This window comes from Aedes aegypti, chromosome 2 (assembly GCF_002204515.2).
Source record: "Aedes aegypti strain LVP_AGWG chromosome 2, AaegL5.0 Primary Assembly, whole genome shotgun sequence".
In the NCBI taxonomy this organism is placed as follows: domain Eukaryota; kingdom Metazoa; phylum Arthropoda; class Insecta; order Diptera; family Culicidae; genus Aedes; species Aedes aegypti.
The window spans coordinates 369,926,538-369,940,088 of record NC_035108.1 but is presented as its reverse complement, the minus strand read 5'-3'; the positions used below and the strand labels follow the sequence as shown (position 1 = coordinate 369,940,088).

At 36.3% G+C, this 13,551-nt stretch overlaps 1 protein-coding gene across 9 annotated transcripts in view; it reads left to right on the top strand.

The window, feature by feature from the left end:
- LOC5566374 (beta-1,3-glucosyltransferase) overlaps positions 1–13,551 on the top strand; it is a 121,019-nt gene that overhangs the window by 77,904 nt on the left and 29,564 nt on the right. For all 9 annotated transcript variants that reach the window (XM_021846675.1, XM_021846674.1, XM_021846673.1 and 6 more), the window contains exons 3-4: positions 9,625–9,731; positions 9,917–10,144. In XM_021846675.1, the coding sequence (XP_021702367.1) occupies positions 9,625–9,731; positions 9,917–10,144 (335 nt within the window). The remainder of the gene's footprint in view (positions 1–9,624; positions 9,732–9,916; positions 10,145–13,551) is intronic.

Genomic DNA, 13,551 nt, shown 5'->3' with positions numbered 1-13,551 from the left:
GAATTGTGTTTAGAACTGAAGTGCCCTTGTGGGTTGTATTTCGTTAGAAAAAAAGGTAAAAGGAGATTATTCTAAACTGCAAATTGAAGACATTGTGAAATACAGTCGACTCTTCATAACTCGATATTCAGGGGACTATCGACTTATAGAACTATCGAGTTATTGAATATAACGAAACAACAAAAATACAAAATCGGAGAAACAAATTTCTGTATTCCAATACATATATAATCACAAACAACAATAAATTCAAGGTATCATTTTCATAAAATAAATGAAATAGTTGTTTTTGTTTAAAGTTATGTTTTCATACTCAAACTACAAATAAACACGTATATGTTGATGTTATGTTTAGATCAAAATTTTGTATCAATTTTTCAATTCATAATTCTCGTCAAAGTATTCTATGGACATCTTTCAGAATTTTTAAGATCACAGATTTGTAATGTTAAAAGATTGTTGCTGTTTATTTTTGTTCAAATGTTTTTTTAAGTTATTTTCTCAATTTGGAAGAAGTGAAAACTATTAGATACCAACGCATGTCGATTTTCATACAAAATGTTTAACTTTGTATGCTCTAGTTTTGCTTCCTTTCAAGCAATGCAGTTGGTTTTTTTCTTACAGAAATACAAATGAACAATTCTCGCTGAAACCAGGCCACTATCGGCACCCATCGTTAAGGCCCAAACGCAATGATAGCGGAACGGTAACGGAAAGCGGAACCGGTTCGCCAACATGAACTGTAGCACGCCAGTCGACTCAGACTTGGTTCACTTTCGTTCGTTGACAGTTGAGTCAGGACAGTGTGATTCATGCTGGCAAACCGGTTCCGCTTTCCGTTGCCGTTCCGCTATCATTGCGTTTAGGTCTTTGGAGTTCCAATTTTATTTCACCGAACAAATTCGGTTTTGTGTTTTAAATAACTGATTAATAGCGAGTTGAAAAGGTTGCAACAATGTTGCGCTCTGTGATTGTAATGACAATTTTGATTTTGATTGTGTCCTTATCCGCAACAGTTGCGACAAACGGTTGTGAGCGAGCTTGCATTGTTGTTTGTTTTTCATCTATTTTGATGAAAATTTGATTCACTGGTTTTATCAAATTGGTAAACCCCTCGAACGACAGCTAGCTAAATAGTTTGCGAAAAAGTCCATTTTTTGATAAATCTTAGGTGTTTCTTCGCATGATATATCTCATATTTCTCTTGGAACACATAGCAAACTTAATGGCATCGTATAGAGCAAGGATATAACTTCCACTAGAAGCCAAAAAAAATTTGGTGGTCATTTAGACTTTGGCCGCCATCTTGAATTTTGATAGATTAATAGTTTTTTCACCATTAGTGCACTGCTCGTTTTGAATTCTAAAGTCAAAATCAGAAAGCTGAGAAAAAACTGAGTAAAATAGACTACAAAAGCTAGCCGAGCAATGGTATTTACCCTATAAAATAACCGATTTTCTATATCTGTTCTACGACTTTGACGGTGGTCGTTCATTTGGCATAAAGCCATTTGGCATAAAGCCGTTTGGCACAGAATAGATTGTCATAATGGTCATTTGGCATAACGGTCGTTTGACATAATGAGTTTGAAACCAAGGATTTCTGAAAGTGACATTCGTTTTTACGTTTCTTATGAGTCCTATTAATGACATCATGCTTATTTTGGAAAAAATGGTACCGTAATCCGGGGTAACATTGATCAGTTTTTAGGATATCTCTTAAATATCTAATAAGCAAATGCAAATGTTATGAATTTTATACTTTTAAAACAAGTACTGCTACCCATAGCTCGTGACTATGTACTGTATTATGGTTTTTGAAAGATTAAGGCATGTTTTAAAATTAAAAATACCTCGAAAGGCGTAATACACCTAAAAGTAGACACGAGTGGCCCGTCGGCCAACTACCAAATATTAGAATTGGGCGCTATTCTTCTGTACGATGCAAATAATTAAAGTGTTACGTCTGTTTGTCTGTGTATTTATCACAAATATACCCTTCTTTCAAATATATTAATCAAATTTGATTTCGAAATATGATGTAGCAATAATCAAAGTTATTGAAAATGTTTATTAAAATTTAAATAAATTTCACCTTCTTCTAAACATAGGCTGTATGTTGTTCCGATAATTATTGATTTTGAAGCTGATATTGAACTTCCCTCTAAAATAAGGGTGACAAACGAATTCATTAATCTGCCCAAGGTATTACAAATAAGAAAAATCAATCAAGAGAAATCTATTGCTACCGTTATTCCGATAGTCAACGCAATTTTTACTATTCTTCCGTTTTCTTATGTTTCAGTTGCTTTTTATTTTTTTATTTTTTTGCGTCCAATTTTCTGTTGTTTTAATAATTTAGTTTACCTTTTTTCAAACATATACTGTTCTTTAGAGCTATATTAACCCTTATATTCTCTTGGTACGTTTTGAGCATTCGTAAAACGACTCAAAAAATCATATCTTCGTTGTTTCTGGAGCGATTTTTAAAATTTTACGACTAATGGAACCAACATACTTGATAAGTAAAATATTGAAGATTGGTATGCCACAAGCCTTGAACTGGTTATGAAGGTTCATATACGGCCACTTTGCTGAGGGAACCGGATGGCCGGAAGACTTCCGGAGTGTGGCCAAAGTAACCAAAAATGTCCAAAGTGGCAGTGACGCATTTTAAACTGAACGCGAGCCAAAAATGAACTGAACGCGTTCTAATTTTGCACGTGAACGCAGTAAACATTGAACTCTCGTGCAAGTTTCTGCCGCTGCTCACAAACGGCTCGTTCACTTTAAAATGCACACTGAAGCACAAAACTTAAAAAGTACTACTTTGAACTGCACTGAGTGGTATCCCGTACAATGTATGGAACCTTTCATGTTCCTTGACATCTCTAGTAAATATTTCTGCTGTTAAATTTGTTTTAATCTGCCATGAAAACAATTTTCCTTTCGCGTTCATTTTTCTGCTCTTCTGCGTTCAAATTTTTGAACTGCTCTATATTCAAGCCTACTTGATCTTTCGAGCAAAAATTTGAACTGGAACGTGAACTGAACTGAACGCGTTGCAACACTGCAAAGTGGATGAAAGTGACCTTGCTTTGATAAAATGAAAGTGACCTTGCTTTGATAAATCTTAAAGAATGACATGTCGAAGTCTAAGTTTCTAAAGCATTTTGTACGTGAATCAACATTTGGGAAAAAACCTACCCCACGGCAGAATCTATGGATGGAGAGTTGCGCGAAGACTGAAACCTAGTCTACCTATTGAACCGTCAAATCGTCTGCCTATGTGTGTGTGTATTCCATCTAACACCCACTGTCCGGCAGAGATATTATGGAAAAAACCTATCGGCAATGCTACTTTGCTTTTGCAGATAGCTTTAGTCCAGGAGTTAGAAGGTGAAAGCTCTATTGCAGATCCAGTGAACCATTTCAGAACGGCTTTTCAGAAGTCACCTTCACGTACAATAAGCCCCGCATGTATGCATTATCGTTATCAAATGAATAATGATAATACAAACACACTTCCAAATTCTAAAATATACTTTTTAGAATTGGCTCATTTTTAGTTTATCAAAGCAACAATCATAATCAGAACAATCTCACCGAATTCATCCAAGTCGGCCGCGGCGCCGTCGTCACAATGGAAACCTTCTTAGCACCTCACTGATCTTTTTTTTTTCATCTATGGCATGCAAATATTCACCGAACGTTAAAACACACGGTTTGTTTCCTCAACATTGTGATGGAAAGCATATGCAAATAACATTTCACAAAACATTTGTTTCTTCAATATATATCGGGTGGCATAGCACCACAAGACAATTATAATATTCATCAACCTTGTTATCGTGACGAAATTATCGTTTTTTACGACGATTTAACAAAATATTTGCTCTTTAGGGCCTAGAATTTGTAGATGAATCCCCTTCTTGTTACATGTAATGTAACGGCAATGTAAGTAATCTCCCTCCATCTGTGGAAATATATAACTCCATAAATGAAATGCAACTGAAATTTAATAAAATTAGATACCGTCAAGCTACCATTCACCGTGCATTTAAAAAAAATTGCACTTCAAAAAATTATATAACTTTTCCAAATAATTTGAAGCGCACTAGAATACCACTACGTAGCGTGCAATTATATAATAATTCAGGGAAAAATCTAAAACTAGTGATGCATAACAAAAAATTACTCAAAAATTATGTTTGAAAATGTCATGTTAAGGTCGCCTTGTACCGTTCTATGTCACCATTTACCGTGCACACTAGTGCACCATTCACCGTGCGTATAGTTTTCGTCATGATTTATTTTGTATCTCGAAAAAACGTTGTTGATGGTGCAACTATGTTGCTACTAGTCTGCGCACTCATTTTTAAGAGTATTCAAATCATCATTTACAATAAAAACCATAAATAAAATTAAAATTGTCTAAATCATTATTATTTTCGTTAAAACCGTTATATGAGGTTTAACTGTATTGTCCAAACCATTCCATATTCACTCAAAAACTAAATATGAAGTAGTTTAATGACAACATAACAATAAATCTAATATTACCGAATAGTTTCATGCCTTTTACACTAATGCACGGTAATAGAAACCATATATATTGACAAGGGTCCATTCACTGTGCATTTGGGTTTCGACTGAAACAAAATAAAAAATTCTAATTTGCATAGAATCTTATTGCTCATACGATGAAATACATCTTACTAATAGTATCCACAGTGAAAACTTGTTGAAATTTAAAAAAATTTCATACTCTATCGTAAAAATGAAAAAATGTGATTTTTTGACGTTTCTACTAAGAGTGTTGCAAAATATCATTATAAAACAGAATTCACATGATTTTGACTATATAAACTAGGTTTTTCAAAATGCTTTGTGACAGAAACTACTTCATTTCATCAGTTTTATCTTATTTTGCTGACAAAAGAATAATTTCCTGGTTCCGGAAGTACTTTACGGGTTGCCGCGGTCAAGAAACACATGTAAACTTGTCCCAAAGCGACAATGCGACTACTTGAACGTCATGAAATCATATCAGAAAACCAACCGTCATCAACTCGAAATATTGTCAATTTTACCATATGGCCAAGGCTGGGTTGTAGGGTCACTTCCGGTGAACTGGGGGACAAACATGGATGAACTCAAAACTAAGCATGCGACTGCTCGAACTTCATGAAATAGTCTATGCGTTGCTGTAAGAATATGATTCTTGCCTATATGGACACTTCGGCCAGATTTCCAAACATTGAACGGATTCTGAGGTCACTTCTGGCGAATCTGAACTGGTAAAACTAGATATACGACCGCTCAAACTTCATGAAAGAACCTCAGCATTGCTGTAAAACCATGCGTTTTGCCTGTATGGACACTTTGGCCAGATGACCCGATAATGACCGGATTTTGAGGTCAGGTGAATCAGGAACAAACATAGATAATTGAAAAAATAGGCATGCGACCGTTCAGGCATCAGTGTTGCTGTAAGAATATGTTTTTTTACGTATTGATGCTGCGGTCAGATGAACAGACAATGGCCGGTTTCTGAAGTCACTTCTGGTGATTCAGGGAACAAACATGAATAAAAGGTAAAACTAGAAATGCGACTACTAAAACTTCATAACACAACCTCAGCGTTGCTGTATGAACATGCTTTTTACATGTATTGATACTTCGACCATATAACTGGACAGTAATTTGATTCTGAGTTCACTTCCTGTGAACCAAGAGACAAGCACATGTTAAGTAAAACTGGACATGTGGGTGGCTACTCAAACTTCATGAAATATCCTCATCGTTTCTGTAAGAACATGTTTATTGCATGTATCAACACTTCAGCCAAATGTCCGGATTTTGAGATCCGTTCTGCTGAATCAGGAATCAAATTGTGGCTTCGTAGCCGTGCGGTTAGTGTCACCTTGGCATTTAGCCGCATCGTGCTAAGGAGCGTGAGTTCGATTCCCGCCTCAGGCCGAAAACTTTTGGAGAGGAATGTTTTCTGACTGTGCCACTGGGCGTTGCATGCTAGTCCGTTGTCTAGTGTGGTGCTTCCTTCAAAGGGCAAATAGCCCGTGTAGTGTCTTTAAAAAAAAAAAAAGGAAAAAATAAAATCGATTCTCTTTCATCAAAAAATATATACAAAACAGCTTGTATATTTGACAATTGCTAATAACAAAGCAGAGCTTAGACGATTTTATGAAGTTTGAATAGCCGCGCTCCCTCTTCTTATTCATGTGTGTCTTCTTCTATCTTTATTAACGAGATTTTTAGCCCTGGGCTAGTTCATCTCGGGACCAACGGCTTTACTTCTCTTCCGAAGGAAGTCGTCACTATAACTCTTTTATTATAAGTGACTATCTCGGGGATGGGATTCGATCCCAGGTCCTCGGCGTGAAAGGCGTGTGTTCTAACCCGTACACCAGGTCCGTCCCCATCGAAAGTGGTCTCAGAATCCGGTCATTGGCTGGTCGTATGGTGTGTCTCTACAGGCAAGGATCATGTTCTTACAGCAATGCTGAGGTTTTTTCATGAAATTTGAGCAGTCGCAAGCCTAGGTTTGAGCTTCATCCATGTTTGTTTTCTGATTCACCGGAAGTGGCCTCAGAATTCAATCTTTGCCTGTCCAACTTGACGAAAAGTCAATAAAGATATGAAGCATGTTCCAGCAGCTATTCTGAGATTATTTCATGAAGTTTGAGCAGCCACACGTCTGGTCATACGTATTATATAGTTATATAGTTATCTGGCCGAAGTATCGATTGATGTAAGAAGCATGTTCTTACCACAACGTTGAGGTTATATCATGAAGTTTCAGTAGTCGCATTTCTAGTTTTACCTATTGTTCATGTATGTTCCCTGAATCACCGGAATTGATCTTAGAAACCGGCCATTGTCTGTTCATCAGGCTGAAGTATACAAGTATACAATACAAACCAAACCACCTTCTTATAGCAACGCTGAAGTTATTTCTTGAAATTTGAGCGGTCAGTTTTGCCAATTATATATGTTTGTTTATGATTCACCGGAAGTGACCTCAAAATCCGGTCATTGTCTGATCATCTGGCCGAAATGTCCATATAGGCAAGAAGCATGTTCTTACAGCAACACTGAGGCTATTTCATGAAGTTTGAGCAGTCGCATTCCTAGTTTTAAGCTTCATCCTTTTTTGTCTCCTGATTCACCGGAAGTGACTCTACAACCCAGCCTTAGCCATATGGTACAATTTGACAATATTTAGAGTTGATGTCTTGTATTGGCTTCCAGAGCTGATTTCATGACATTCAAGTACCCGCATATGCTGCTTCAGGTCAAGTTTACATGTGTTACTTGTCCTCGGCTCCTACCGTAAACTAGGTTCCGGCTTTCGTCCCATGCAAGAAAATAAACCAAATGGTGTATTCTTGCCTTAGTCCGTTGCATCATGTCTAAAAATAGCTAAAACTTATCGTTAAACATTGGTTGCGTTGTTAAAGTTATAAAATATGTGACTAGGGAACACTTATTTCCGGTTAAAAAACATATCCAGACTTGAACTTCCAGTTTGAAAACACCACTCGCAGGAAGTCTAACTCATCCCACCGATCATAGTGAAAACCACATTTCGTTAAACTTATTTGTTTTTGAGCACCAGTCAATTGAAAATAAAAGATCTGTCCCGGGGCTTAAAGGGTTAACAGATACATCTGCTTCCATATGTAGGTTATTTTTTATAATGCTGCAATAATAGGTCTTTGGATCAAAGCTTTCAATATTTTGCATATACATTTTCCCTTCTTTTACCTAGTTTATATTAATCAAGTTTCATCTACTTTTATCATATAATGATGTTTGATAATCTCTGAAAACCAGTTCGTAAATATTTCAATCATACATATCGTTTTTTTTTGTGTCAACATGTTATGTTACAGAAATTCTTCAAAACCACTTTTGATAATTTAATTGAAAACTCTACTCAGGATTTTCAACTGGTCTTGCTCTTCTAGATGTAGAAAAATCATCGGAAAATGTAGCATAGGCATAGAGTGATATGGGGCAAAAGATTGAGTGGGTCAATAAGAGCTTCTTTTTAAAATTCCTAGCTCAATTCTAAACAAAATTTATAAATGACATCCCGGGCAGACAAGAGTTTCAAAGCCATGTCTCGAAACGAACAAATTTTGATCTCATATGTTCATAATATGTTCACAAGATCAAAATTAATTCTTTGACATGAAATAAAACACAAACGGATTGAACAGTGAGATATTGGGCAACCTCTTGGAGTAGTCTCAAGCAACGAAGAACATGATGCTCTCATTTCCTTCAATTCTCAGATGGTTGGTATCGAATGGTCAGCGTCTCTGTTTAAAAATCCAAAGGTCGCGGGTTTGATGATGATTGTAGACTTTTTGTTGTTTTTTATTCTCAGTTATCTGACAGATAATATTTGTTGGTTCATCAAGAGCTTGTCAAAATAAAAGACGTTCACTCTAAATATTATGAAAATGTATTGAGATTTAGACAATTTATGACTATTTGTTGCTTTTAGATGTAAAATTTTAATTTTTGCCCGAACATTCATTGTATGGAGCAAAATAAAAGTAAAATCTAATTCAATGCTTTTTATACGCGTTTCCAGGTCTGTAAGAATACTTTGAGGCGTATCAGTTTTTGAATAAATGTTTGGAAAACATTTCTGGCCCATAGTGGGACAAAAGTTCGATTCATATATAATCCCGCGAATAAAATTTGCTAGTTGCCTGAAATCCACATACTATCTTAAGGCTTAGCGAAATTTGCATGATCGGGGGAAAAAAGTCGCCAAAATTTAACGTTTTGTTTTAGTTCTGTGACAAACTGACACTTTGAGTAACATTACAACTGATCCTGTTTTAGGCAATTTTTGACGAAAATTTAGTGTGTATATATCTACAAACTAGAGATGGTCGGGTTTCACATTTTTCAAACCCGAACCCGACCCGTACCCGACATATTTTGTTTCTTCAAACCCGGACCCGACCCGTACCCGATAATTTTGTATGTGTTGTCGAGTTTGAAAACCCGAGACCCGACCATCTCTACTACAAACATAATCTTATGACTGGTATAAAGTATGCATGGCATAAAAGTATCGATATTTTTTATTTCAGTCAGCGAACTTTTTCCCCACACTAGATTCGAACTCTTACCCCATGTATAGGTCAAAAGTATGTTTAAAACAATCAGTTGCAAAACTAACTAAACTAACTTTGTAACTAAGAACAGGTTAATATTTTGACACAACTTTATTCACCAAATTATTGCCAATATGTTTGGTATGTGTGGTATTTATTTCTGTTCAACTGCTTTTTTTTTCTCGAAATATTGATTATTTCAGTAAGGTTGCACTTTTCACCTACCTAACTCTAAGAGATTGACTGTAAAAAAAACGCTGCAAACATTGTTTGAGAATAATTTTAAGATACTGTCGAATCGTACACAACTGTCACATGAAATTCACATTTCTGTCAAACGATACAAATAATACTTAAAATTTACAGAATGGTTTAGTATATAGCTCATTTTTATAAACACTTGCAGGTATTTCCCTAACGACCTCGAAGATATTTATCAAAATGCAATTATTTCTCCTTTCAGCACCACACGAAATATCGTACCTAATTTTGAGTCAATCGGCTGCGATCCACTACGAGCGTGCAAATGCACTGCGAAGAAGCATCCTCGAGCAACAGTTGAAACTAAACGTAAGTAATTCGCATCAATATCAACAACACTTGTAAAAACCATCTCCGAGCGACGGCCAATTGAAACTTCCTCTTAAATTTATTCATGCTTCAATTTACATCGACTGTTTTTATATGCAAAACCAAACTCTCCTGAAATTATGCAATCGCTTTTCGAATGCCATTCCGGCGCGAAATAAAATCAGGACCAACTACCATCACCGACCGGCGGCAGTGAGAATGTGCATCTATCACAGGAGATTTTCGCCGACCACGAGGGCTCTTGGGCTATCACACCCATCCTGAAGCACATCCGGGCGAGCATTCTGAAAGCTTCACACGCCGGAACCCGCTGGCTGATCATCTGCGAGGAGGACAGCCACGTGAACGTGAGTCTATTAGCACACCATTTGGGCAAAGAGGATTATCGACAGGTGAGTGTAAAAGCGATACGACACTCGGTCCTAGAATCTGGAGGCTGCTTTAGTTGAGTACCTAGCAGGAAACACTGGAAGGCCAATTTGGGTGGTTTGGTTTTCCGTGTGCCATTTCTACCACGTTCGTCCGGGGAGGTGGGTGGACTGGAGCAAAAAATCGGTACTATCATCTCTAACTCATCGCATCGTTCAGCGTACTCCCAGTAACTGCAGGGTATTGTTAAACCACATATACTTCTTAGGTGAACAGCTTTACGAGTAGATACATGAGCGTAGCCAGGATTTTTATCACACAGCAAAATATTCTCAAATTTACATGGCACGTGATTTTTTTATGATAGTCATTTAAAGGAGTTGCAACTGAACATTCAATGATAATTAATGTAAACTGTCTCATTGCATTCGAAAATGCTTGCAATAGGGAGCCGGATCCTATTCTTGGCACTTTTGATTCACTTCGGCAGTGGGGTTTTTTGAAAGCTACTGAACTCATATTTGGCCACAATATGCGTCGTATTGATGTGTTTCGCAATGCAAAGTTTCAGACAATTGGGTCGAGAAAAACTCCCCATGCCAAAGTGAATCATGGAAGGGCCCAAGTAGCTCTGCACCCTATTGAGTGAAACTGAAACATATCATGAGCTTACATGCAACATTCGCCAATATTGCATGCTTTCTTGCATCTTCAAAGTGAAATTGCAAACAAGAATGTTTGGTTTACATGATTCTACGCTGAATATTCTGTCGAAAATAATGCACATGGATGGATCGACGGCTTGTCATGTCATGTGCCTTTTCTATGATTGAATTTTAAGCGTGAAAATCATGTAAACCGAGCCGTTTTGCATGCAACATTCTTCTAGAGAAGACGTTTCGCGTTCAATATTAAGGATTTTGGTAACAATGTTGTATATAATAGATGTGTTTACAGGTTTTATCATTGAATAATACATGAGAAATGGCTTTGCATGATTGAAGCTAAAATTACGTAACGTGTAAATCTAAGATTTTTATGGTGTGTAGGGCTGGTATTCGAACAACCTCAAAATCATTATTCATCACTTTCTTTTTTTTTTTTTTTGAATTTACAGTTTTCACTTGGTTGGGGCAGGGGGTTTCAAAATTTGGATTTACAACTGCAGAGCAGATGATCCGCGCACACCAAAAAAATCTTAGATTTACACGTTACGTAATTTAAGCCATGATTGAGCAAAGCCATTTCTCATGTATTATTCAATGAAAAAACCTATAAACACATCTATTATATACAACATTGTTACCAAAATCCTTAATATTGAACGCGAAACGTCTTCCAAGTTTGAAAGCTCTTAGATATAGAGACCTTTCCAGCTCTAGAGTAATTTCTCTATTTGTAAACGTATTGTTAAGAGAAAAATAACCACAACCGTTTTACAGATTTTCAAAACCAGTTTTTTGCTCAAAATTGAAGCAATGTTCAGGGATATCTATTACTGCACTACACTTGCTATCTGGAATACAGTAGGGGTATTCACTTAAAGTTGCGTAAATCGTGAACTGCGTATTTAATACAATGTAACATTTCAAACCAAATGTCCCCATGAACGCCGAAAATTAACACTTGAGTATGCAATCTAGTTGTTTATGTATCAGATTGAAAATTCGTAGCAGCTACAGTTTTGTTCTCGACCACATTAGAGTAAATGAATTGAAATTAACTTTTACGTTACCGACCTCCGACAAGGCATTTTCAAATAGCTGCCGTTTCGTCAATTTCTATTAGATTTTTTTGAAACCACCCTCAGTGTGCTTTAAAAAGATTTCAGTAATTTGTCATAAATGGACAATGCTGAATTCGGAACCCTGCCGGAGATATTCCGGGTTGTACTGGGGTCACGAGGGTGGCAAATTCGGGAAATGTCATTATTTTTTATTTATTTCAGTTACAACACTGAAGTTTTTATGTAAAACGTGAGATAATGATCGATTGTCATCATTTCAACATAATTTGAATAAGTGGACCGTTCAAGAACATCGTAGCCGGTTCCGCCAGGTTCAGTTTGGGGACATTTCTCGATTACTTTTTCAAATAGACGTTAGTAGCTTTCATACTGTTTTGAGAAATTGAATTAAAAAGAATCACAACCTTTCTTCTAAAACTGTTTTATAGTGAATCCCCTTTTTAACATATTTTTTACTGTGTACATCGCTTATATTTTGCATGCAATCAACTCGCATTAAAACTCAAAGTAGTTTCTAACACTTCCCACAAAAATTGTATGACAAAATGATAAGCCGTTTCAATCAGTTACTTACGACATTTTTGTACCAGTGTAAAATCGACTCAAGTAGTGTTTTGTTTTGATTCGTATTTAAGTCACTTTGTCTCCCATACAACGGAGCGGCGAAAGTAGCGGTTAGGTTGCAAAAGTGGAGAATCTTACTTTCGTCGTTTTGTTAATTCGGAAATTAAACGTGAAAAATCGAGTTGATTTAGAGCGGAACGTGTAGAATTTCGTCTGCGAAACACGTTGGATTGATAAAATAAGTTTGCTAAGTTTTCTGACTTGAGTCTGTTTGAATAAGTCTTCGAGATTTTCGTTTCATGTTCAGAACATACCGTGCGACATGTTAATCTTCATGAATTTGGGAGAACATGTCAATAAAAGAAGAAAACCCTCGGTACAAACAGATGAGGCCATTCCAGATCTTCTGGCAATGGTTCCACGAGGGCCTTTTTGGGGACAGTTTCGTTTTATGTCCAAAACATACCGTCAATCTTCTTGAATTCGAAAGAACATGTCAATAAAAGAAGAACAAACCAAATATCAATACATTTGGCAAATTGATTGAAAAAATCTATTTACTCAGAGTGAATGTTCAATATAGTAAGAAAGCAGAATTGGTGAGAAAAATAAGAATAAAATTTCGTAAAATCATTGATGAAAAGTTTAGAATAGTGTTTCTCTGAAAAACTTGATTAAGAATCAGACATGTTTTGCAAGAAAATGTCGAAATTAGTAATTAGTACAGTGCATCACAAATTTTTCATTGGAGGCTAATTCTCGCGTTTAGTATCATATAGGCGTATCTGCAGTGATCGATTTCTCTTGTTCGATTTTCTCTTTGGATTAGTACACAAAATCCAATCTATTATCATAACATTTTACGATGCAGCATGAGAAAGGACGATAAGTAGTTTATACTGAATCCAAAATATCGGTTAAAAATAGTTGCAGTTACGCCCTTATGATACTGAACGCGAGAATTGTACTCTTAAGTACTCTTTTACAGAGTTCAAACAATGTGCTCTTTTTAGTGAGAGCAAATATGGTAATCCTACACTGATGTCATCTCCCCCACACAGAAATAATATGGAAAATCATAAGGATTCCTCAGCTGAACTAAAGAAAACAAAAAACTTA